Below are 24,465 nucleotides of genomic sequence, written 5' to 3'. Positions count from 1 at the left end.
CTGCTGTGGAGGCCAGCAGAGGCTCCTCCGTCAGCTGTCAGTGATGCTACTGAACTCAGACGCCCGCATGGGAACAAAGAGAAGCTTGTATGCTTCAGCTCCCTTTTACATTTGTGTTAGGTTGGCTGTGTCGAAACAGTTAGTATCAGTGCATGAAATCCAATGAATTTTCAAGTGTTTAAAGGTACGTGTGTGTGTTAATGTAATGCAATATTAAAATTAGACCTTTAAATATATAACAAAATATAAAACAATAACGCATATAAAAATAAAAAAATAAAATGAACAAATACACCATTAAGCTGCCTTTTTTACTCTAACGGTGTATTCAAAAAGACTTTTGTTGCATAAAATAAAGTTGCAGTTTAACTTTGTCGAGAGAATTTATTGTGCTGTCACAGTACGGTAGTCCCGTGCTGCAAAAGTGCTGGACATTAGTCTTCAATGAATTCATCAGCATCGCCTTGACATCTACTTTCACTTTAGACGAGCCTGAACTTTATAATCCACTGGCAGGGTTCAGAGGTCAACAGCAGAGGGGACCAGAGGGCAGGGAAAATCACTCTCTCCCTGGAAAAAACTCTGACATCCAATTTTCAACTTGATTTATCAGTGTAAAGCTAAAATTGATAGGGTGTCATTACTGCACAGGGAGCTGTCTTGGAGAGATGTATCAAAGCCTCCTCATTTTGATTTAGCACAGCGGATCAATACAACCCTATACTGTTTCAATTTGAGGACTATTGATTTTTCTATGCTGACTCCATACAGAGGGACATTCATCATCAAGCAAGCATATAGTATGGATCCAACGGGCCACCATAGGGTCTGATCTGCGTATTTTTCAGGCAGATCATATGACTGTAGAGCAGCTGTTTTAACGCCGTGTACAGATCATTTCCTTATTTACCGCTCTTGCTGTTGGTGCTACAACACAATTTCCTAAAACTGTTTGCTCTAATGTGAACCAACAACTTAAAATCAACTGGCTGCAGATACCAGGAATTCAAAAACAGAGAAATCTAATACTTGGGCATCTAATGAGCAAAGCTGCAAACATGCGGTTTAAAAAAAAGAAAAAAAAAAAACACTAAACAAAGAAAAGTGTCAGTAGTCTGACTACTGCCTTCCTATGAATAATTTTGTTTATAATATATCCTACACTAATGATAAATATCCCTTGGCATGTCCCCAGGCAGAACTTGGGAGTTAAAGGCAAAGCAATCTCTGTGCAAGACGGTAAAAACAAACATTACTAACTAAAGGTTCACTCACTCACACACACACACACACACACACACACACACACACACACACACACACACACACACACACACACACACACACACACACACACACACACACACACACACACACCTCAAAATGCTTGAGGGCTTTATATTTTACAAGAGAAGCATAAATGGGAAAGTTAATGTAGCATTGAATAAGACTGAGCTGCTGAACTGCAACACTGCCTTGAGCTTGTGAGCATATTGCATCATTTTTCTTCACCAGCGGGTTACCATTAAATTTGAATTTGTTGGAAGTTTTGCGGTATCATTTACAATGCACCCACGCTCAATAACCTTTTGTTTCAATGCAAATGCTATGCCTCTGAGAGAAGCTCCATAAATATTTGAACAAGAGCCCAGAATTCAGTCCAATAGATTTCCATGGGTAGTTAAGGTTCAGTCAGTTTTAAGAAAATCTGTACTTGGACCCTGAGATCCTCACAGTCACGGTCAAAATATTAACATAATATTAAACACAGTGTTTGGATAAGGTCAGTTTTTCTGCCATTGTTCTGGAAGCAATTGCAATACATTATTGCCTCTAACAAATCCAAGTGTCAACGGGAAATTGCAGCATGTGATGTCAATATACATGCATTTGATAAAATTAGACTGGCTACTGCACACAATGTTCCGTGAGTAGAAGGATAAAGAACACATTTAGCTGCTTAGAACATCTACTGATTTTGATGGAAAATGCTCGAAACATTAAAAACATAAAATAAAGCTATAAAAATTAGTAAAACATTTTTTCATATTATGAGGAAACCTGGTTTAAGATCTGAAACAAATTCACGCTCAGCAAACCCAGTCGAAAATCTGCACTGTATCGTTAAAACGTAATAACAAACTTAAAGCTACTGTTTCAGCAAAGATGCAAAAATTTGGCAAATAAGCAGCTGCGGTTTGTGTATAAAGTGGCAGACTTTCTCTCAACTGGCTGCTCTTGAATTCATTTTATGTGAACAAATTTACTACTACTGTGCATTTCTACAACTGGCCTGTATAATGTGATGTGGATATTTAACTCAAACTGCCTGAGGCTTTCCCTGCACCAAGTCATTGCTCATAGTTCTGCTATTATAAAAAACTGCATGCTTTTTGTCATATCTGTAATTCCCAGCCATAAGCCCAGAAGAAAACAAAACAGCTTGCTGTGACTCCTTTGTTTGTCTAAAATAACTAGCTGTCAATGCTTCTAACCAGCCCTGCATCCATGGGACCATGTGGATGATAGTGAAAAGTAAGCAGCAGAGTGGGAGAGCTGGTGGTTGTTTTAACAGGGCCCATGGGGAAGGCTGCAACTACCACCAGGTGCTGGGCTGTGTTACTGAGAGGGTCAATGAATGCCTGGACAATGCTGCAGAAACACCCCAACCCCCGTCTTCCACCCTGGTATGTTAGATGACTGGCCAATCAGCTGTCCCCAGAGGATTAAGCCACTCGGCACTGTAATTGCATTTGCTGACCTGATTGCTGACCCTATCGGATCCTGGGAAAATGACATTAACTGGTGGCCCTATCCTCTGACTGCAGAGTACTGTGAACAGGTAACTTTTGTCCTGTAGGTTGTACCTAACATTGAGTGGCTATAGTTTATCTTGAAGTCTTAACACCACCCCTGTAGGTCTGCAGTTAAACTTGTTCAAGTGTGGGGACCTACCTCTGGGCCAGCGTGCCCCAGGCACCATGCTTGTTGGTGAGGATGTTGACGATTTTCTGCTTTAACTGGTTGGCTGTTACATGGTCTCTGTGCTTTGCGGCGCAAATCAGGTGGTCACACATCTTCTCTTCCTCTTTTCTGTCAGCAGCATACTGAGCACAGTTTGACTAATTTCAGATTTAAGAAAAGAGAAGAAAGAAACAAAATGTGTTAATCTCATTCTGTATTTATATATTTAGGTACAGTATCTACCATCAAATTTAATGCTGGACATTGTTCTAATAGCATTTGAGAATGTCTTACTTGAATAAAGTCAGAATAATATATACACTCTAATGGAGCATTTGTCACGCTGAAGAATGTTATAGCTTCATTCAACACACTTGAGTGCATAAAGATATTAGTGGACAGCTGAGAGATATATTTCTACTCCCTTGGAGGAGGGCACTAAATCACTGCAAGCACATGAAGGCAGTCCATTGCCTAACTGTGGACAGATGAGGCTTCCTGTTAGGTAGCTTTGGATGGCGCTATTAGGGGAGAAGAATATAGCCTGTCAGGGTTTACAAAGCTACAATGCCATTATATCAATAAAATGTTTATGCTGTCCGCTGGTATAGCAATGGGTTAAAATGTGAAGATTTGCAGTTATCTTCTAAAACAAACTGTAAGAATGTGTAAGAACATATTGTTTTATATAATTCAAATCATAAATATAAAAAAAATCTACTTGTCAGAATGTTTAAATAAAATACAATGTGTAAAATTTGCAGCTTTACTTATAAACCTTTTTCCTGAAGTCAGCGCAACAGAAGCGCACCAGGTAGCTAAATGTAAACTAGAGGAGCACATGCGACTCTGTCTCACTAGGCCACCCTGAGGGGAACTCTTGCTAATATTCGCAATCTAATTTGCTAACAGAAGCTGGAAGTTAATTGAATTTCCTGCTTTAAAATTTGAATTCTGTCAGATATTATACTTCAACATATACCTCATAAAGCGGATAACTCAATCTCCGCCCGTCACCTCACATTACAACGTGACGCCGTGACAAATATCAAACATTATTTATCACTTAAAGCATATGACGCGTCTTCCTGACACCAACTTAATTGTAAAACTGTCTTATCTGCGTCCTGAATCTTCAATCTTGAAGAGTGGGTAATAAAGTAATGTCAGGCCTAGATGAAAAGTGTAGGCTGTCTGGAGTTGGCAGACAGAACGGATGGGGCCAGGTACACTTCCCCCTTCTCCTGACATTGCATATCTAACCGTCTCTTCCAGTTTATCTAGTGGGTCAAGGATCCTCAAGAACTGTATATCAAGCAGCTGTTTGAGGATGGCTGCTTCTCCCAGATAAGAAACTCATCACTACTCATATGTACAAGCTGTTAACAGAGCTGGCGGAATTGTGTGTGTGTGGTTTTGTTCGATAGCAAACACACATTTTGATTTTGAACAGTCAGACTGGTAATACTTCATAACAACTGTCGTTGCGATAATCGCATGATTATAAAACTTTGTGAATAGTTAAAAAATGCAGTACAGTGTATTTTGGGCTATTATAAAGTTGTAATGTTGCTGTTTTAAATATTTTTGTTTTAAAGTAAGCAGGTGGTGTTACAATTTAAAATCAGAAGACCAAAAACCTGAAAACTACGGTTTATGTCCTATTTAACTCTCAGTTTTGTTTTCTACTCTAGTCTATCTCACAATTACTGCGACCCCAACCCTGTGGGTATCGCCAAGATAGCCCAACAATATTTGAAACCCTCACTAATGAGGAATTAAACTTTTATTATGATACCAAATTAAACAAGTGTATTAATCAGATTTGTAATATCTACCAAACCATCCATCCACTTTTGTTGTCTAGTTCGGGGTAATATAGCACGGAGAATATTGTGCATTCTAATGATATCTGAGTTCAATGGTTATCATTTCTCACCTCTCTCAGCTATGATGTCAACACGATGCAAAAATAATTCATAAATCAAAGCTGCTCACTCTTTCACAACAGCAGTTAGCTCTGCATGTTTGATATGGTAGATATTTACACTGGATAACCTTCCATAAGAAACCCCAAAGGGATCTGTGTCTCCTCCTGGGATAAAACAGGAGATGTTTTTGCTTTTTAAATGAATGTGTAAACCACTACACAACTTGCAACTTTCTAGTACTTGCTTTCGCTTTATGAAATGCTTTAATTCTTTGTGGCAAACATTCAACACGATGTTGGAAACACTCCTCAGAGACAACGTTTGGTTGACTCTGTGGAATCCTTTAAAAAACAGTTAAAAACTTTACTGTGTAAACAAGCTTTCTGTTGACCAATGCTTTTTACATTTTTATATTTTTAATTTACATTTAAACTCTATATTGTGTATATTGTGCATTTTGCTATTTATCCCTCGATCTGGGGCTCCACGCAAGATCTCATCCCGTGGGGTCAAAATGATCATGAGAACGGTGAGCAAAGATCCCAGAACCATACGGGGGGACCTGGTGAATGACCTGCAGAGAGCTGGGACCAAAGTAACAAAGGTCACCATCAGTAACACACTACAACGGCAGGGAATCAAATCCCGCAGTGCCAGACGTGTTCCGCTGCTGAAGCCAGTGCATGTCCAGGCCCGTCTGAAGTTTGCCAGAGAGCACATGGATGATACAGCAGAGGATTGGGAGAATGTCATGTGGTCAGATGAAACCAAAGTAGAACTTTTTGGTATAAACTCAACTCGTCGTGTTTGGAGGAAGAAGAATACTGAGTTGCATCCCAAGAACACCATGCCTACTGTGAAGCATGGGGGTGGAAACATCATGCTATGGGGCTGTTTTTCTGCCAAGGGGACAGGACGACTGATCCGTGTTAAGGACAGAATGAATGGGGCCATGTATCGTGAGATTTTGAGCCAAAACCTCCTTCCATCAGTGAGAACTTTGAAGATGAAACGAGGCTGGGTCTTCCAACATGACAATGATCCAAAACACACCGCCCGGGCAACAAAGGAGTGGCTCCGTAAGAAGCATTTGAAAGTCCTGGAGTGGCCTAGCCAGTCTCCAGACCTCAACCCCATAGAAAATCTGTGGCGGGAGTTGAAAGTCCGTGTTGCTCGGCGACAGCCCCAAAACATCACTGCTCTCGAGAAGATCTGCATGGAGGAATGGGCCAAAATACCAGCTACTGTGTGTGCAAACCTGGTAAAGACCTATAGTAAACGTTTGACCTCTGTTATTGCCAACAAAGGTTATGTTACAAAGTATTGAGTTGTATTTTTGTTATTGACCAAATACTTATTTTCCACCCTGATTTACGAATAAATTCTTTACAAATCCTACCATGTGGATTCATGGATTTTTTTTTCACATTCTGTCTCTCACAGTTGAAGTGTACCTCTGGTGCAAGTTACTGACCTCTGTCATCATTTTAAGTGGGGGAACTTGCACAGTCAGTGGCTGACTAAATACTTTTTTGCCCCACTGTAGCATTACACAGTTGCAGCAGATTTTTTCCACTGCACATCCATGATTAAAATCTCCCTTCCCGCCACATTCCAAAGGTAAGCTACCATGACAATGAGCAGTGAACTCATTGTCATAGTCATAAAACAAACAGACATTTACAGCAAGCATATAGCCAGGTAGTGGTATTTAAGCAATGTTTAGTTGGAACTAAGGGGTCCAAGAAACTTTTGCCACACCATGACATCACACGCAGCCTGAACCATTCGCACAGGCAGGATAGATCGATGTGTAATTGAGGCCCTACCATTTAAATGTGGCAGCAAAAATTGAGACTCATCAGACCAGGCAATATTTTCCCAACCTTAAGTTGTCCAATTTTGGTCAATCTGCACAAACTGTATCCTCATTTTCATGTACTTCTGTACCAGTGTGGTCTTCTTCTGTTTCAAAGTTCAGTGTGTTGTGCATTCAGAGATGCTCTTCCGCATATCCTGGCTGTAAGGAGTGGTTATTTTAGTTATTGTTGTCACTAACAATCCCGCCATTTGTGCAAAATCACTTGCTCTTTTCCACAGTCTGATGTTCACTTTGAACTTCAGAAGGTTCTCTTGATTATGCATTTATAATTTCATTGAGTTGCTGCCATGTGATTGGCTGATTTGAATCAATGAGCAGTTGAACAGGTGTACTTAACAAATGGCCAGTGAGTCTAATTTATTGTAATTATTAACCTTCAAATAATAATTTGTTGTATTTGAAAAAATACTACTTACTTTCATAACATTTATTAGTGATTAGTGCTTTTATAAGGTCTTATTACTCCAGTGTGCACTTCTTTTATTATGCCACTTAAACCCTAGTGTTTCCTTTCATATCTCAAATGATGGTTTGATGGGCGTAGGCTAAATACAGACAAAGGGATTTTATCCCCCGAGTTAGTTGGCAAAAGCTCATATCAAAATCCTAAATTAATATTGCCGGGATCCCTTTGCCACCAATAATTAAATTTATACGAGTTGTAAGAGCGAGGATTTAATCCTCGTGAGGACACAGAGGGACACGATTACTGAGCATATAAAGTTGAATGCCTGTTTTATACTAATAGGATTTGTTTAGAGCTCATTAGCAGATTGTCAAAATCTATTTTCACAGCAGATGGTAAAACTGAAATTTGGTCAATTGAAATATTGAAATACTGTATTTACTGTTGATTCAGTAAGCTGTGCAACTCTGGGCAGGCCTTTAATGCTTTCAGAAGCATAGTTTATACCTCAAACTCTGCATGTTTGTGCACGTCCTCTGCTCGCTGTCTGTTGAGGATGAATTCAGCCTCGTTGGCAACCCGGACTATGTGGTCCTTCATGGCATGGCAGAGCAACCTTTAATATTGCAAAGAAATTTAAAAACAGGAGAAAACATCAGGATTTTTAAAATTACTATGCATTTCAAAGACACTCCAAAGGAAAGCACAGTGTAAAGGTAAATTTAGCTTGTCAGGACTGTGTAACATTCTGCTTAGTGAGAGAGGAGACTGGTAAACAGAATCATTTGTCTGAGTTATGTTGCAAGGCTGCAGGTCAGTGACAGACCCCTCTGTAGCATTAAGGAGGGAATAGAGTGTCATTAGAGCACTGGAGCCTGTCTGCCACGCTCCTGATTGACTGAGCATCCCTTCCCACTGACCAGAACATCAACCCAGAAACTGTATTGCTGACAAGCCTGGCGGTGGAAAGCTTCTCACATGGCTGAGTCTAGACACTCCGTGGTCTCCACCCACATTCACACATAGGTTCCAGTATCTTTAATAAGTGAAAACACCCTGGATATTGTGTGTAGATTACATGCCATTTTACACACCATTAGGCCAGCTTTGTTTTAATTAAAACACCCCTTGTTCCTCTTCAGTGCTTGATACAGATTGTAATTTTCCCTCCCATCCCAAGGAGAGGCAGTAATCCCAAGGCTGCATTCATCAGCTGCTCTCGCCTCTTTAGTTGTTGACAAGCACTCGTTAATAGACAGAAGTTCACTGTTCAAAGACAGAGGCTGACAACGCCAAGCTTTGTTTCGAAACCAAGAATAGATGAGAAAGCAAGTTGACAAGTGATATTTGGAGATGGAAAAAAGACATTTACGCGCTCCACCAGACTTTTTGTGGTATTATTTCATGCATAGAAAACACTAATCAATCACCATTCGCGCCATGACGGAGTGAGGGTGCTTAGCTGCTACAACAAATGCAACTAAAATTTCATTATGTCAAGAGGGGGGCCTGATTATCATTAACATTTCTACTTTCTTTCGCTACAACAAATGTCTTATCATCAGTCATTTCAACAGCATTAAAGTTAAAAGGTTGTTTTTTATTTGTCTTGGTCCTTTGACTGCTTCCATGTGTGGATTGCACCTCCTGACAGTGCCTTTAGCAGAGGCGCCTCTCTCATCTCATGTTGGCATTCATTGACATACAACTCATGAAACACATTAGTTATAAAAGTAGTAACACACCTTTCTTTCTCAATAGCTATTTAATATGATAATGTCTGGTGCTAGAAGCAGCAATAACTTAATGAATGCTCTCTTTGTTTTCACGAGGGGAGGATAAATGGCCTCTAAAGTGGATGTCAGATCTGATTGTGGAATAAGCTTAAATAAAATATCCACCTAATCAGAGCATTGTTAGCCTGCCTGTTAATGGCTTGGAATTCAAACAGCTGCATTATGAAACATAGCTGAATGTTCTGTTGCACATACAACAGATACAATGTCTATGTCAGCCACGCCTTGTAAGGCAAACAGATTTACCAGACTACAGCTACATATACGTCTGTCTAGTTAAGCAGAATAGGTGCACAGAGATTTGAGTAAGACTGGAAAATTATGTGTCTGTCAGCAGCACCCTGGACAGCGCCGTGTGGCCCTACTGACTGAAGCTCTTTGTTCCCGAGCCAGCGGGGGACTCAGAAGCCTGGCTGGGCTCAGGCTTGAACCTGGGCATCGAGGAGGCCTGGCCAGATGGGTCAGCAGATGGGCAAGGAGGCTGAGCCGCCCCTGATCTGCTCGACAGAAAACACAGTCTGGCCACACCCAGGGAGGAAGAGGGAGGAATCAAGAAAAACACAGCAAAAAAGACAGAGGGACAAAATACAAGAGGAGGACCCGAGACTCTTATGTTATTCTCTCACAACAATCTTATTTACTTTTACCTACAACAGAGCAGCCAAGAGGAGCAAGAGGTTTATGGGCAATCTAGTAAAAAACAGGGGGATTAGTAACCCAGTGTCTGGCCTTGTTGTTTAATCTTATGTATATTAATAAACTGATACTTTACCTCCCTTCATTAATTAGCTCAATGAATGCCAGTCCAGCATTCTTTTGAATCGAGTTCTGCCACTCCTGAAGAGAAAGAAAAAATATTTATTACTCACACAAGGACTGCCCGTGCATCTAAATTACCATAAAGCTAACAGAATAATACAAAGAACACATCAGAAATCTTTGCAAAGCACATCAAAAATTAAAACAGACTTTGCATCCAATATGCAGCAAGATCATTCGGAAAAGAGTGACAAGAATCACATTTCGTCATGAAAATTTTATATTTGAAACTGCAATTTAGATACAGTTTCATAGCTTGTAATTCAAGTACATAAAAAAAGCATTTCGTTGATATATCCTTTGAGGAAAAAAAATAAAGTGATAGCTATAAAAAGCTGAAATTCTGCACCACATGTAAGACCATCCTTTCTTCCTCTGTGAAAAGATCTGTAAACACAGGAGAGATGTAATTGTGGGATGAAACTGTATCCTCTCGCTTAAATACAGCCATTTCCTCCGTCCCTTACAGTGACAGATTACTGAGCGGGCTCACTGAGCCCTGCAGTGAGTGCCTGGAAGGAATCCGAGTCCTGGGCCAGAGTGCCAGCACTTGCTGTCTCACAACATGCTCTGGAAATGATTAAAAAGCAGTTTGAGCGCGCGCCTTTCACTGTGGGAAATTCAGCTCTCCTGTAACCTTACTGAGGTGCAAATGGAAGAGAAAATAGAGAAGGCCACAGTTCAAAGAAAAAGGGGAAACAGAAGAAAAATGAAAGGAGAAAGGGTTTTAGTTCTAAGGGCTAATAATGTACATATAACTTAAGGCTATTCACATATATAAAGGAACCTTTGAACATTGTTTACCGAAAAAGCATTAAATATAACTGCTATTCCCAACTGAAAGACTATATGGTGGTATATAATCTACATGCAGAAAAGAGGTACACACTGCTTGTTCCCTGTGAGTGTCTGGATAAGATAAACAGCATTTGTTTAGTATAGTACTAAAATAACTGACATTGACATTATTATGTATGGGTACGTGTTTTTGTACATAGTTGTTGTGACTGACACATACTGGTTCGCGCACGAGTGCACAGTCTGACCCTACGATGCGTTAAGTCAGGGAGATGGTGCTGACAAACTGCTGAGCATCTGGTCTCCAAATGTTCCCCCTGACCCCTTTCCTGTGCTACAGTATCTGCCTGGAATAGGCTGTTGTTGATTTGGAAAGGGATCATGTACAGCCAGACTTCCAAGGTTCCACTCGCACCATGCTCACGTGACAAAAATAAATACGGAAATCAAGGCAGACGTGACACTTGGGCAACACCGGGAAAGTGGCAGCAGGTCAGAGGAGGTAAAGCATGAACTAGTCAAATATGCTATCTTGTCTGAGGTATGCTTGTTGACAGCTGAGATAGCACTTCAGAGACTCTCTTTTTTCTTTTTCTTTTTTTTAGCTGGAGTGCACAACTCCCAGAGGAGGCTGCCTTTGATTGCAGAGATTTAAAAAATCCTCTGCAGCCCATTTGAAGGAAATTAGGCTCGACGTGCAGCTCCTTAAAAAGAGATGTAATTCTTGATGTAAATGCAGACCATGACCACAGTGCAGCACCTCTGGCTATGTAAAGTTTGTTTAGTAGTTTCGCCAAGAAAAACGAAATTTTAAAGATGCACCAATAGTTTGGCCTTTTGGACATGTCTGGTTACAATTAAAAAATAAAAAAGGCTTGACATATTTTTGTCTCATTATTATTAGCTCATAATTACATATCAAGCAGGCATATCCAGGATTACTACTTCTTAGTAATATCCGAGCAGAACTAAAGTCCTATAGTGACTTGCTTATAGCTGAGTTTAGTTTCCACACACTACAACTCATTTACACTGTATTTGATATGATATAAACTGAATTTAGCTTTCTGGGGGAAAAATGCTTCAGTTGGAAAAAACTGAAGACTACAGTAGTCTACTGTATACAAATGAATTTGCTACAAGTGGCTAAAAAGTGCCATAATACTAAAGAGCAGGTGAGTTTGTTGAAACGCAAACGATACTAAGAAGTGTTTGATGCTCACTTGGGGAAATACTGGAATTCTCCATTGTATCTTTGAAAATCCTACCACCTAAAATCCCACAACTCCTGTCCCAGTGAACAGCTTGATGGCCTTGAGAGGCATCTCTCTCTTCCCACTTTCATCTTCCTGAAATTCAGCAGGGCACTAAGTATTTGTGGTGTTTCAATCCAACCTGTCAGTATGCGGGAGCCTTTGCTTTTATCTACTCTGCTTTGCTCAGTTGTACTCTCCACATCTGGAGGCCTTCCATCACTAAATCTCTGTGGCTCCACTCTAGATCCCCCCCTGTATGTTTAAGCTGTTACAAGAAACAGAGCTGCTTGACCCTTTCATTCAGCTGCCCAGACTGAGGAGAGACACATAGTGTCTGCAGCCATGGCCAGCAACATAATGATTGCTGTGATTAGTATGCATAAATAAGAAAAGGCAGATCATTAGCACTAATTTATTCATAAAAGTGACAGGTCACAAAACAGAGAGGGACTAAAGGTCATCTAAGTGCCCTCCTTGCTGTCTTAAAACATTAATGTTAAAGTATGTGAGGGGGCATGTCAAAGATGGCATTTTATTGTGATAAAAGCTCACCCTGCATCTGACAAGACTCGCTGTGCTTTCTAAAACCAGCTGAGATTCAATATGTGCTACCAAAGACATCAATTATGAGCTCTTTGCACTGCAGTTATTAATCAGATTAAGGATTGTCTCTGCTGCTTCTGACAGCTGGTCAGCACATATGAGCTTGGTTCCCTGAAAAAAGTAATGAAGAACACACTGCTAATTATCTATTTTTACATCAGTTAATTATACCAGCTGGTAACAAAAGTGGAGTATATACATAGAGAGAGTGTATTATAAGGATGAAGAGCAATTGTTCATCTTTATCTGAACAGTTTTAGAAGGACACCAAACCGTACAATCTAGTTTCAAGGCCTTGCTGTCTGATCGATATCTCAGCCTGGGTTTCAGCCCGCGAGCCCCTAATGGCAGGAACCTCTGGAGCTGCAGTAATGCTATCTGTGTAACGGGGGGTGGACTCAGACCCTTAACAGCATGCTGATGCTCTCATCTGCAATAAATCCTAAAGCTGGAAAATGCAACTTCCCACAGACAGAAAAGAAGCACAAAAAGGAGCCCATCAAAAACCATCAAAAGAGCAACAATAACTCAAAACTGGCTCCCCCATTTACGTACATTTTTTGGTGGAAAGCCCCTGAATAATGGCCTCCATATAACAGAGGCACAGCTCCCTGCCGAAGAGCCCTTTGGACTATGGATACCATGGAGCACACTTTGTGGCAATCCACCTCCTCAAGACTTTGGCCCAGCAGTCTGGATCCACAGAGGCACCAAGTAATGGCTTCCTTATGGGCTCCCGACGCAAGACTGATGGGCTGACAGAAGGTATGTTAAATGTCTCCTGTTCTAACTGCTACATCAGGGCTCTGACCTTCCCTAAAACATGGGCTTAACAAGAGATTCAGAGGGTCAGCTCAAAGGTGATCAGTCACTTGCAGGGTTGGCATGAGGTGGAGCTCATTCTCTAAAGGAGAGCTTGGTAATAAAGCTCTAGGGCGTAGTGAGAAAGTCGGTAGATTCTCAGAGATCAGTGTGTGTCTGTACCATCCGTTTGGACAATTAGCTTAAAGAGGGAAGAGATTAAATAACTTGCTGTCTAACATGAGCCCTCAAAACTGAAGCAAGTCTTAACCATAAATGTGTATACTTTCAAAATATCCACAACTTGGACTGGATAAAGGGTATATCTAATGTGCATGTCTCTGTTTAAAATACATCTTTCAAAGTAAGAGGTGAGTGAACTAGGTTATAGCAATGACCATGTCTAATTTGCCAGTACAGAGTGTCAGCTTATATTGATCTGCAAAGGTTGAAACCAGATCCTTGCACGTCTCCACAGAGTGTTGGCAGAGAGTATGTTATCAAGAGTAGCAGAGTATAGAACGGCCTATTAGACATGAAAAAGAATGGCAGATAGAAAAAGACAAAGAGAGCCTGGGAAGATGAAAACTGTGAAAAAAATGAGAAAGAAAATGCTCACCTGAGAACAAAGGAGCATGACGAGCTCCACCACTGAGGTACTTGACTTCATACACACTAGACCTTTGGAGATAAAGCAGATGAAAAGAAGAGACATTAATCTTGCATGTTAAAGAACATAAGCATACAACTGTTGGTATGATAAGGTGTAATCATTTGGGCAAACAAGATAATATATAAAAAAAGAAAAACGCATAGAGCACAACACCGACATACAGTACTCGACTTGTGCAAAGCTACTGTATATAGCCTCTTTTAGCATTTTTGCCAACCCTCCCCAAATTGTGTTCCCAATTTGCCTGTCATAAAATTGTAAAGGAGAAAAAAAACGACAGAACAAAAAAATACATCTGCAACACATTTACATACGAGCACTCCAACCCCCACACACGCACATCCTTCACACATGCCACACGCTCACAGAAGACATTCACAGCTTCTTCCCACATCTCCATTCGGTAGACAGTGAGCCGCTGAAGCAGACAACTCTCTAATGAAACATGGGCAGGTGTGAAAAGCTCATTTGTAGAAACAATGGCTGCAACTGGTCTCGTATTCTGCACCTCCAGCCCTTCTGCTGCACTCGGCGAGAACCATTAAAGGTGCAATCATTAATAAAGCAAAGAAAGGAACTCTATAGTACTCATTATAGGCAGGCAGAGTAAAAACACCTATGCCCCATGGATGTTGTTGTTTCATGGATGATGGGGAATCCACCAAAGAAGATTTCTAGGAACTTTAAGTTTTTCACAGTACAAATACTTAAAAACAAAATAGTATTCATGTAGTTGTAATGATGGCTTATTTAATAAAATTATTAATAGCAAAATAGTTTTGCATTATACTTAAAAGCAGAGTTATCTTTGATATTATTCGGTTTTATAAAGTATGCAAAAAGCACCTGAAGACACGGGTATAAAGAATAGCCTAATTATACAGAATAGCTTAATGAGAAATGCACGAGTGTCTGCTGTAATAGCACAGAAAACAATAAATAAAACAATCACATGTGTGTCCAAGGTACAATTTGCTGTCCACATGTAAACACAGCAGCAGACCTACCTCCAAAAGTCCAAACACTAAAACTGCAGTAACATTTACATTGGTTGACATGCCTGTTAAGTATGGGCACCGTTTGATAACAATGATATATACTGATAATATTAATGCACTTGTGTATTTGTAAACTATGATATGTAAACATAACATATTAATATATTTTATAAATATGAATTTAATTCTAATTACATGACGTTTCCCTTCATGGCTTTTTATTTATTTCTATTTATGTTTTATTATTTTCTGTAATATATATAGCATATGAGTTGGATGCTTATATTAGACATGTGCAATGGGCTCAGGCCTCAGTCTGCTCTAAATCTTCTTCAGGCAGTTTTTTTTTTCTTTTTGCTGTTTTTTTGTTTGTTTGTTTGTTTTTTTTATCTTGGCTCTGTGTGATGTCAGTGCAGTGGTTATCCCTAATATAAACATCTCAGCCACACAGCTCTGGCTCTAAGCTTCTGTTTGCATGAAACAGCCAATCAGAAAAAAGTTCACTGCCACCCTCGATGTCAGCAAAGGGAGAGGAGCTGAAACTGATTGTTTTAATAAAATAATGAACAGAGGGGCTGCAAAAAGACCTGAGAGCACTGAGATTAATAGGGATTATTTTGAACTTTGAATTTGAATTGTACAAGGGTGGAAAGCCAGGAACGAGCATAAATGGTCCCCTTTAAAGGTCAACTAGACAAAATTCAGCAGAAATGGTTTTACTTGTGTGATTAAATGGTATAATCTAACACAGAATGCAAAATATTCAAACCCTGGATGGATGGATCTTTTGGTCACTGATTCTCCATTGAGTTCTATTCATGAGCAGAGACTGTCCAAGGGAACATATTGTAAATACTCTAAGAGGATGTGACCCTTCTCTTGTACACAGAGTGCCACAGTTGACCTCTTGTTATAGCAGTGACACGCTAAGCCATAAGTCAGTCCGGACTGACACAGTAGTCAGGTGGCCAACTGACCCTGGCCTTGTGCTGGTAGACAAACTAAATGCATTCTATTTAAACATGGCCTGCCAGTCCTTTCCTGTAAACAGGGCAGGGTTAAGGCATGGGTGAATGTGGCATTGTGGGGTGATGTGCCGGCAAGCTGGGCCACTCAGGGGACAGCAAGGAGCAGGAGCAGGCGGCAGGCATCACAACAGCGGCAGTGTTCGCGCACAGCTCTTACCCAACAACTCCAAGTGTAAAGCTCAGTGTGCACACAACATAATTGCTGCAGTGACCACATGTCTGCAAAGGGGGTGAAGGAATAGAGTGAGGCAAAGGGGCACACGGGGCACAGGAGGGCTTGACCCCGAGCAATCTAAGGAGTGATGGATGACTGGTAATTACTGGTAAATGGAGCGCCTTTGCACTACAGCACAGTATTTCAACTGCGGGCCTGGGAAGGGTCGGGAAGAAAAGTAGATGACGAAAAGAGACGAAGCAAAATCAGTCATGAACAGACTGAAACTAAGATGGGCTGAAGTGGCTTGATAAACTTCCATATAATATAGGTGTCCAAGAGCAAGTGTTGATTCTGTGTATTTGCAGTGTTTTGACTGGTAAACCTGCTCTAATCCCTGTCAGAGTTCACATTTCACAGACCCAGACAGGGTTAAACATGTCTAGAGTGCTGAGGCCCGAGCTGTCTATCTATGACCTTGTTTGTGGGGTTACAGTCTGCAGCCTGAGATCAGCTCTGGTTTGTCAGCTTGGTCAGTCTGCTGACAGACTTTGAGTGAAAGGGTAACAGACATATTCACACTTGTCAAGGCTTTGCTACCTGATTTTTCATTCCTTTCTCCTGACACTGAGTGAGTAGACCAAGCCACATGTGCATAGCATACTCACATTTCTATTTACTTATGTATATATGTATGATATACGGCTGACTTGGAGGAAACCATGCTTGTTTGTGGAACTTAACTGGTTGGAATGGAAACATTTTTAAAAAGGAGTCCGTAATACCTCAAATGTCCTTTTCATGAGCGCAGAAAGTACTTAATGCATCATTTCACCATTCATTTCGACAAGACTAGTTATATCAAATAAAGAAGACCCTTCTTATCATTAAACATGCCAAAGCTGATTATTTTTAAAAGCTTAAATTAGATGACAATAAAACATGCTAATAAAAAGATCCATAAAATTTCAGATCCAACATTGCAAAACAACAAAAACCCTAACTAAATGCAATGTTATTCAAAACATTAAAATATTGGAAATGCATTTTTTAAATCAACTGGTTGTGTAAACAGTTAATGAATAAAGTATGCCCCTGGAGAAAAGTGGACAATGGTGGTCAGTAAATGTGGGTCAAAGTATTTCTCTAGCAGGGCTTAAATAACAGTCACAAGAGTGCGTTCTGGCAGCATCCTGTCATTCTCTGCCAGTGTCCACCAGTGTCGGTTAGGTTACCAGCAAAAGAAAAGACTTTTGCAATCCGCATTCAGAGAAAGCATTTTGGGTGCAAGTTGAGAGAGCGGAGACCACCCGCGTATGTTTTGGACTACACACAAACAGACAAACATCTGCAAACACACACAGTCTCACTTATGCGCGTGCTGACTGCGGTGGCCCTGTTTTCTTGTGAATACAAGCCAAAACAAGCCTGGGGAATAGAGTGGTAGTGCACACACATGTAGGCATAGAGCCCTGAGGTTAGGCACAAGTAGCACTGTGAGAGGCTGCCAACCTGAGGCTTGAGGAAGGGACTGGAAAGCTTCACGCAGCCACCAGGAAATAGAGTGGAGTGCAGCAAAGAGATTTCACACTTCTGCAAACACTATGCACAACCAAACCAGTCAGTGCAGCTCTATTTGTAAAGTGACTGCTGTAATACCGTTTTAAAATAAAATAATTAATGCCATTAAACCTCGTGGCTGCACAGAGGCACGTCTAGGTCAAACATTCAAGAGTACATTTTAATAGCAACAAAAATGACTACGGTAATACAGAAACATTTAAGCACTTATACTTCATTGTAATAAAAATGTGCGTGCATATAGATTTTACTGTGCACAAAAAGGTTAAAGCTTACCCTGAAATTAAAAAAAAAAAAAAAGATTTCAAAATCCCTTCTAGTACAATGTGAGTTGGAAAGAGTGAGTTGGAAATTTCATCTTATTTTGGCACTAAAAATAATGCAATGAGGTGGCAAAGGCTACCAACATTTAGTTCAAAATGAGATTGGTTTGACAGTGAAATGCTGATGGTTACAAAAACATCTAGGAACAATATGTGGAAAGAATTTGAGAAAAGAATCATGAAGAAAACAAACACACACATGCCACAAGATGAATGAAAGGGAAAACAAATTTAATCAGACCCCCAGCTTGTGTGCAATATCGCAACTCTCCTGTCAATGTCTACAGCATCCAAAGTTTGGCAGCCGGTGGGGTGACTGGGACAAAAATGTTAACAGCGCACTAAGAATAAAACGCGCCATACAACATCTGTACCTTCTATGAGCAACTCTTGTCCATGGCTGCCCAGCAGGGTGCGAGACAGAAAAGGCGCAAAGTCCACAAAGATCTCTCTCAGCAGGGGTGCGACTTTCTCCAAGGCCCTTTCTAGCTTTGTAGTAATGCTGTCAGAGAGCACATCAAAGTAGAAGTCAGAAAAAGAAATTAGACACCTGAATTTCAAAAAGAAAACTTGAAAGAGGTCATTCTTTTTGCTACACTATCAAGGAGCAATAAAAAAAGGAGCAGTGAGAGCCCCACAGTTCACCCGGTGTGCACAGCTAACAGCACTTAGTGTGTAGTCAGACTGTCAGAGTCAGACTGGTGGGTGCAAGAGGTAACCAGCACATTTCAGAGGATGCAAACTAAGCCAGATATCAATGAGATTGTGGCTGCTATCAGCAGAGATGTTAGTGAGTGAAGATTTAATGTTATTAAGAGCCATGTGAACTCACATCTCACTAGCTGTTTGCATTCTTTGTTGTGATATGTTACCAGAGTTGCACTTGAGATCACAGTTGTTCACTGCAGAGGAAGTTCCACATCTTTTAGACAATCACTCTATGCCTCTGGCTGACATTATCTAAGAACCTCGGAAAAACTGTGAGCTGGAGTCATGCAGCCATACAAACTGAGACGGTGTACAAGTAGAGATACAGTATATCTCCTATGTGTACACACACACACAGAAAAAAAAAGGACAACACGAGGAGAGCTGAAGCTTGTTTTCCCAGCTAAGATGGACAGAAAGCTGCAGAATACAGAAAAACAGAAAGAGAAGAGGGACGGTTTATGTGTAGTGGAAACCCGCTTCAAGAAACCTGGGAAAACATATTCAGAGAGATGACACACTAGCATAAAGTGCAGGATGCAGGAAGTCTAGGTAGCTAGCATAGATGTCCTTGCCTAAGACACTGTCCTGCACCTCTGGAGGCTGTCTTTAATCCTGTCAGGGAGCTAAAGGGTTTGAGCTCAGGAGGTGTCAGCTTCTGACGTAGTGGATTCTGGTCTACTTCACAAAAGGCACTGAAATAGAGAGAAAAAAAATAAAGAAACCACAGGCAATCCTTCCTTCATGATGCTTTGGGACTTAAAAGTTGGGATCATGAAGTCATTATATTATAATAAAGAACTATGGTAATAATCAGATTTATTTGTTTGATTTCAGTAGACCGAAGCAATCTATTCAGCTCGGCTGTGATCTAAAATATAACACAGGCATCAGTAGGTTCTGTGGTGAGATAGTACCATCATTGACTTCACAGTTACGCTAAGTGATGTCGGTTACTGCTGCCATGGCAACTGAATCTCTATTCCTGTGGCAGAAAACACTGAGGCAGAGCAAGAGAGGAGAGCGAGACTCTGGAGAAAGACCTCGGCTCTCAGCAGTCGGTGGGAGAGTAGATCTAAGGATGTCTGTCACAAACTATTAGAGCGACGGGAGAAGATGAGTCAAGGTCACAGCCAGCTGTACTCAAGGTAATACACATGCACATAAATTAGGACAAACTTTGCCACAGTGTTAACATAAAACCACTATTTTGGTTTTTATATATACATATATATATATATCGATACACACACACACACACACACACACACACACACACACACACACACACACACACACACACACACACACACACACAAAATGCAGAAAACTATAGAAAATCTTGATTTAGCACTTTGACGAAACTTTAAGGAAAAAAACACAATGTAGAAAAATCTACTTTCAGGTAGATTTTATACAGAAGTGACACAGTTTGACTAAATGAGTTTGGCTAAATGGAAGAACTGTGTTGTACCTCATGTTTTCTACTGTGTCCTCAGGCATGGGGGCCACCGTCTGCACGGCCGGCAGATTCTTACTCGTGGCTCCATTGACAAAACTGGAGGAAGAGGAGGTAGAAGCAGCTGCGTCAGTGGCTCCTGCGGGAGGAATAACAGAAGCGAATCACATTAATGCAAGGCAAAAATAATTTCAGATTTATACAGATGGCTGACAAATTAGAGGAAAGACGTCCATTAGGCATCTTATTATGATGTTAAGCCTCTAAGTGCTGCAAAAGCACGCTACGGCACTTGCTTTTGATGATGGTGGTGGTGTGTAACTCATTGGTGCACTTTCTGCCATATGTGTTCAACTGGGTCAAAATATGGTAAGTGTGAAAGCCATCACACATGGCTTGCATAATTTCTGCACTGATCAAACCATTCAGTGGCCCCCTAATGGCCTTTGAATGCAGGCATTGTCACAGTGGAAGAATACCACTTTGAATCAGGATATAAAATTTCATCTCAGCATAAAGGTGACCACCAAACAACTTTGCACTGATTTTTAGTGACCCCTCCCACTAAGTGAACAAGTGGATACAAGAAAACGCAATGCTATGTCTTATTGTGTTTTAACTATCCTTGTCAAGTACCAAGCAGAAATATTTAGGTAACTAAAAATAGACAGTAAAATGTGGTCAATTCAAAGCATTTAAATACTACCACAAGATTTGTTGAAGAAAGAAGCAACGCCTTATTCAAAACCATTGTCTATCTTCAGGGAAATTCCATTAAAGTTACATCCAGTGCTTGTAAATGTTTTTAATGGCACACAGATTGAAATGACTGAAAGAAAATGAAGGAAGGATGGGAGGTTATAAAAAAGCAGCCACAATCTGGCCCCTGACAGTAGACTTCAGCCCAAATTTCAACCAAGTAGAACAAATTATGCACTTTAACTAAATCCAAGTGCAACTTAGCTGGTTCAAACTTGTGCCAGCAGGGACACATGGAACTGTTTTGTTTAGTAAAACGACAAAGATGAAGAATCAACCAACATATCGAACATATCGGAAAAGCTTTAAACAAGCCAAGAAATTTGGATATTGTGACAACTGTAATTTAAAGGTGAAACCTGAGTCAGAGCTTCTTGGCAGCATAGTCGCAAATATAAAATCATTCTGACTGTCCTTTTGAGAGGTCAGACCAGTGAGAATGATATCATGTGGTCTGGGTGAGAGTCTGTGGATTTAGCTGAAAGCACACTTTCACTTGGGTACATTTCTCAAATTCCTTCACAAGGCCTCAGAGAGGAGAGTGATTTGTATTACCATTATTACTATTATTGTTGTTATTATTATTATTACTATTACTATTAATAATAATAATAATAATAATAATAATAATAATAATAATAATAATAATAATACAGCACACTAAAAGGTGTTTGAAATCCTTTGTGCTTCTTTGTGTTAAGTGGGGTATTTCAAAAGCCAGAGTACACTGGCCCTGAGGTGAATCCTGCTCAATGCAGCACAGCCTCGGGAGAAGCAATGTGACAGCAAGGGGGGAGAGGCCATTTAGTCAGTCAGATCAGAAGCCATGCACCATAAAAAGTCAGGGTATGCAAATTCACTTTTGGCAAAACAAAAAAAAAAAGATTTGTTTTCTGTACAGTTGAAGCAGATTAAAATTAGGGTGGTGTCTAGACAAATCCTGGTGGCTAAACAGCCATTTTCACTCTCAGAAGCACAGGGCTGCTTTGGGGAGTCAAAAAAGGTAAAGAGTGCCATCTAGTGATAGCAAAAACCACCTGCAAGGACATCCAGGATCACATGATCATACACAGTAAAAACACTTTGTTCTATTCCTAGAATAGCATCATTTAACGGAAAATCGGGAGAGGTCAGTAAGATTACAAGTAATTGCAACTTGTAATCTTAATACTGAAGCAGTATTATGTAAATCCTAGCAAGGCTACTAGGACTGAGTGTAGGATTTGAACAACGTGGTTTTAGTCCAGTAACCTTGTTTGTAGCATACCCGTAGTGTTTATCATGCTTTTGGGGGTCGCAGAGGTAGCAGCAAAGATGTTGGGGGTGCTGCCAGTTGTCAAGCCTGGAGAGGTGCTGCTGCTGCTTCCCAGGGTGTTAACTGCTAGGCTGCCAGGGGAGGTTTTCTTCACAGGCACCACCACACTCCTACATCAAACACACACAGAATGTGTCTTATTTATATATGCACCAAAAATGATGCATTAAAAACTAAAATAAAATGACGTTATTAAAAAACACAGAACAGCTACAGGGTGTTGTAATTGCTGCAGGTGTATGAGATTCAAACTGTACATTATAAAAAAAAAAAATGCTAACACAATTGACTTATATTCTTGATTGAACAGCATTTTAAATATGTTTGGATCCAGAATTAGGCCTTTTATATATGACATTCTGCTTAACAAAAAGAGAGAGTCATTTGTTTTAATAAACAGAAGGTTTAAAAAAAAAAAAAGTAACACAGTAACAGTTAAAAAAAAGGATATAAAACTAAAGGAACAAAACAATCTACAAAAAAAATATGGATGAAGCAAGACGCAAGTTTAAATCTTACAGGAATAAAAAAAATGACGTGTTTTTAAATAAATTAAATCAGATGATAGCAGAAAGCAATTAGCATGAGCAAACCTGGTACCAAAGTCATTCATGTTTTAAGGGGGAAAATATCTGCATCTCTTACTCCTTGCAGGGCCTGCCACTACGAGCATGCGGACACATTAGTCAGGGCATTTGAAGGGTAAACATCCTGCCCTGTAACTCCATCTTTCAACGTAATGCATGCAAGGCAAACTTAGACACACATGTACACATGAGGCTTAAGTAAATAAACATGAGAACCAGCCAGCAAGCTACTACATTCCCTTACATCTGCTCTTGCCTCCAGTGGTCCCCTGGTGCAGCCTGGCCTGAAAACATCCCCAAGTCGAACAAAAGACTTTCCAGAAGCAGATTTGGGAATTCTCTACTTGGCGTTTATTCTATCCAGAGCCACAGAACATAATCTGCTTCACAGTCAGAAACTATATGAAGGGTGTAGGCATATTATGGCAATTACTACTGGTTTTACTTTGTGTTCCTAGATAGACAGGAACACAATAGAAAATAAAAATGCAATCAAATAAACCAAAAACTTAAAAAAAACCCCAGCTACAATCAAAAATAAATATGCACATACGGAAGTCAAAAATTACGGGTGGCTTTTTCATATAAGCTACTGCACAAAACAGAACATGGTATTATGATGAAAGGGACATTGTTTATTAACTTAGGAAATAAAGCATGTTGCTTAGGATGGAAATGACACTTGTGACCTTATGTAATGACAAAAGAAAAAGCACAGGCACACCATTAAACCACCAGACTCCTCAGTTCACATGCAATCTGACTGGCCAAGGATTAAAGATGATCTAGTGAACTTGGCTCTGCAAGAGCTCCCTGACAGAGAAGAGAAGGAAAGCTTGTCCTTATCGGGTCTGCAGTTGGCCTTTGGGTTTGTGAAGGTGCCAGATAATGTCTCGTCCAATCTCCTGCAGTTACTCTCTGTGACACAGGCCAGGCCTTTGCTCTGTCACGAGCTAAGCCTGTTGTCATCTGAACCAAATCCCCAGAATCCTTCCTCCACAAAAACAACACAGACGGTTGTTGCTGTTTTGTATCTACAGTCACAGATCATGTAAAACATGCCCTGGGAAACAGAGTTTGCCTTGGATGCGTTTCAGGCTGTTGGGTAATTTATTTTACTGATTCTGCTCAAAATATTAAAAAGTATGATGTTTAATTTCCCCCCAAAAAATACCTCTCTACTTTGTCTTGACGGAGAGAGAATATTCATAAAGCAGATATAATTGCGCATTAAGCAGAAGGTGCAGCCCTGGTGACAACGACATAACAAGCATACAATAATAAAAATAATAGTGAAAGAAAAAAGCAGTTGAAACTTACACACAGAATAACAGAGAACGAGAGAGCGCCAGGAAAGCTTGAAAGCCTCCTGAAATATTAATATCTCCTGGGATACAGCTGTGCTCTGGAGAACACTGATGACAAGTATCATTTATTGAGCAGATCTTCATAGTTCTCAGTGAAATATCATTGACAGATTTCATGTTTTGATTGCAGGGGATTTTTGTGAATGTCCTCTTGTTTGCCACATTCACCCCTTCCTCACGTTCCTGCAGGGGCCTGCCCATGCTTTGGCATGGCCTGGGCATTACATTAGATCTACAGTATGTTGAGAAAACATGAA

At 40.3% G+C, this 24,465-nt stretch overlaps 1 protein-coding gene across 2 annotated transcripts in view; it reads right to left on the bottom strand.

The window, feature by feature from the left end:
• Positions 1–24,465, bottom strand: part of nbeab (neurobeachin b) — a 213,630-nt gene that overhangs the window by 85,748 nt on the left and 103,417 nt on the right. For both annotated transcript variants that reach the window (XM_085243955.1, XM_085243956.1), the window contains exons 30-36: positions 22,207–22,364; positions 20,196–20,319; positions 18,388–18,515; positions 13,876–13,937; positions 9,752–9,816; positions 7,691–7,799; positions 2,956–3,122 (exon numbers count right to left, since the gene is read on the bottom strand). In XM_085243955.1, the coding sequence (XP_085100081.1) occupies positions 2,956–3,122; positions 7,691–7,799; positions 9,752–9,816; positions 13,876–13,937; positions 18,388–18,515; positions 20,196–20,319; positions 22,207–22,364 (813 nt within the window). The remainder of the gene's footprint in view (positions 1–2,955; positions 3,123–7,690; positions 7,800–9,751; positions 9,817–13,875; positions 13,938–18,387; positions 18,516–20,195; positions 20,320–22,206; positions 22,365–24,465) is intronic.

The sequence above is a fragment of the Mchenga conophoros genome, linkage group LG14 (assembly GCF_057382185.1).
Source record: "Mchenga conophoros isolate Kocher_MC1m ecotype Shallow Benthic linkage group LG14, M_conophoros_male_GT1.1, whole genome shotgun sequence".
Taxonomy (NCBI): domain Eukaryota; kingdom Metazoa; phylum Chordata; class Actinopteri; order Cichliformes; family Cichlidae; genus Mchenga; species Mchenga conophoros.
The sequence above is the reverse complement of the archived record's forward strand: the minus strand, read 5'-3'. Positions and strand labels throughout refer to the sequence as shown.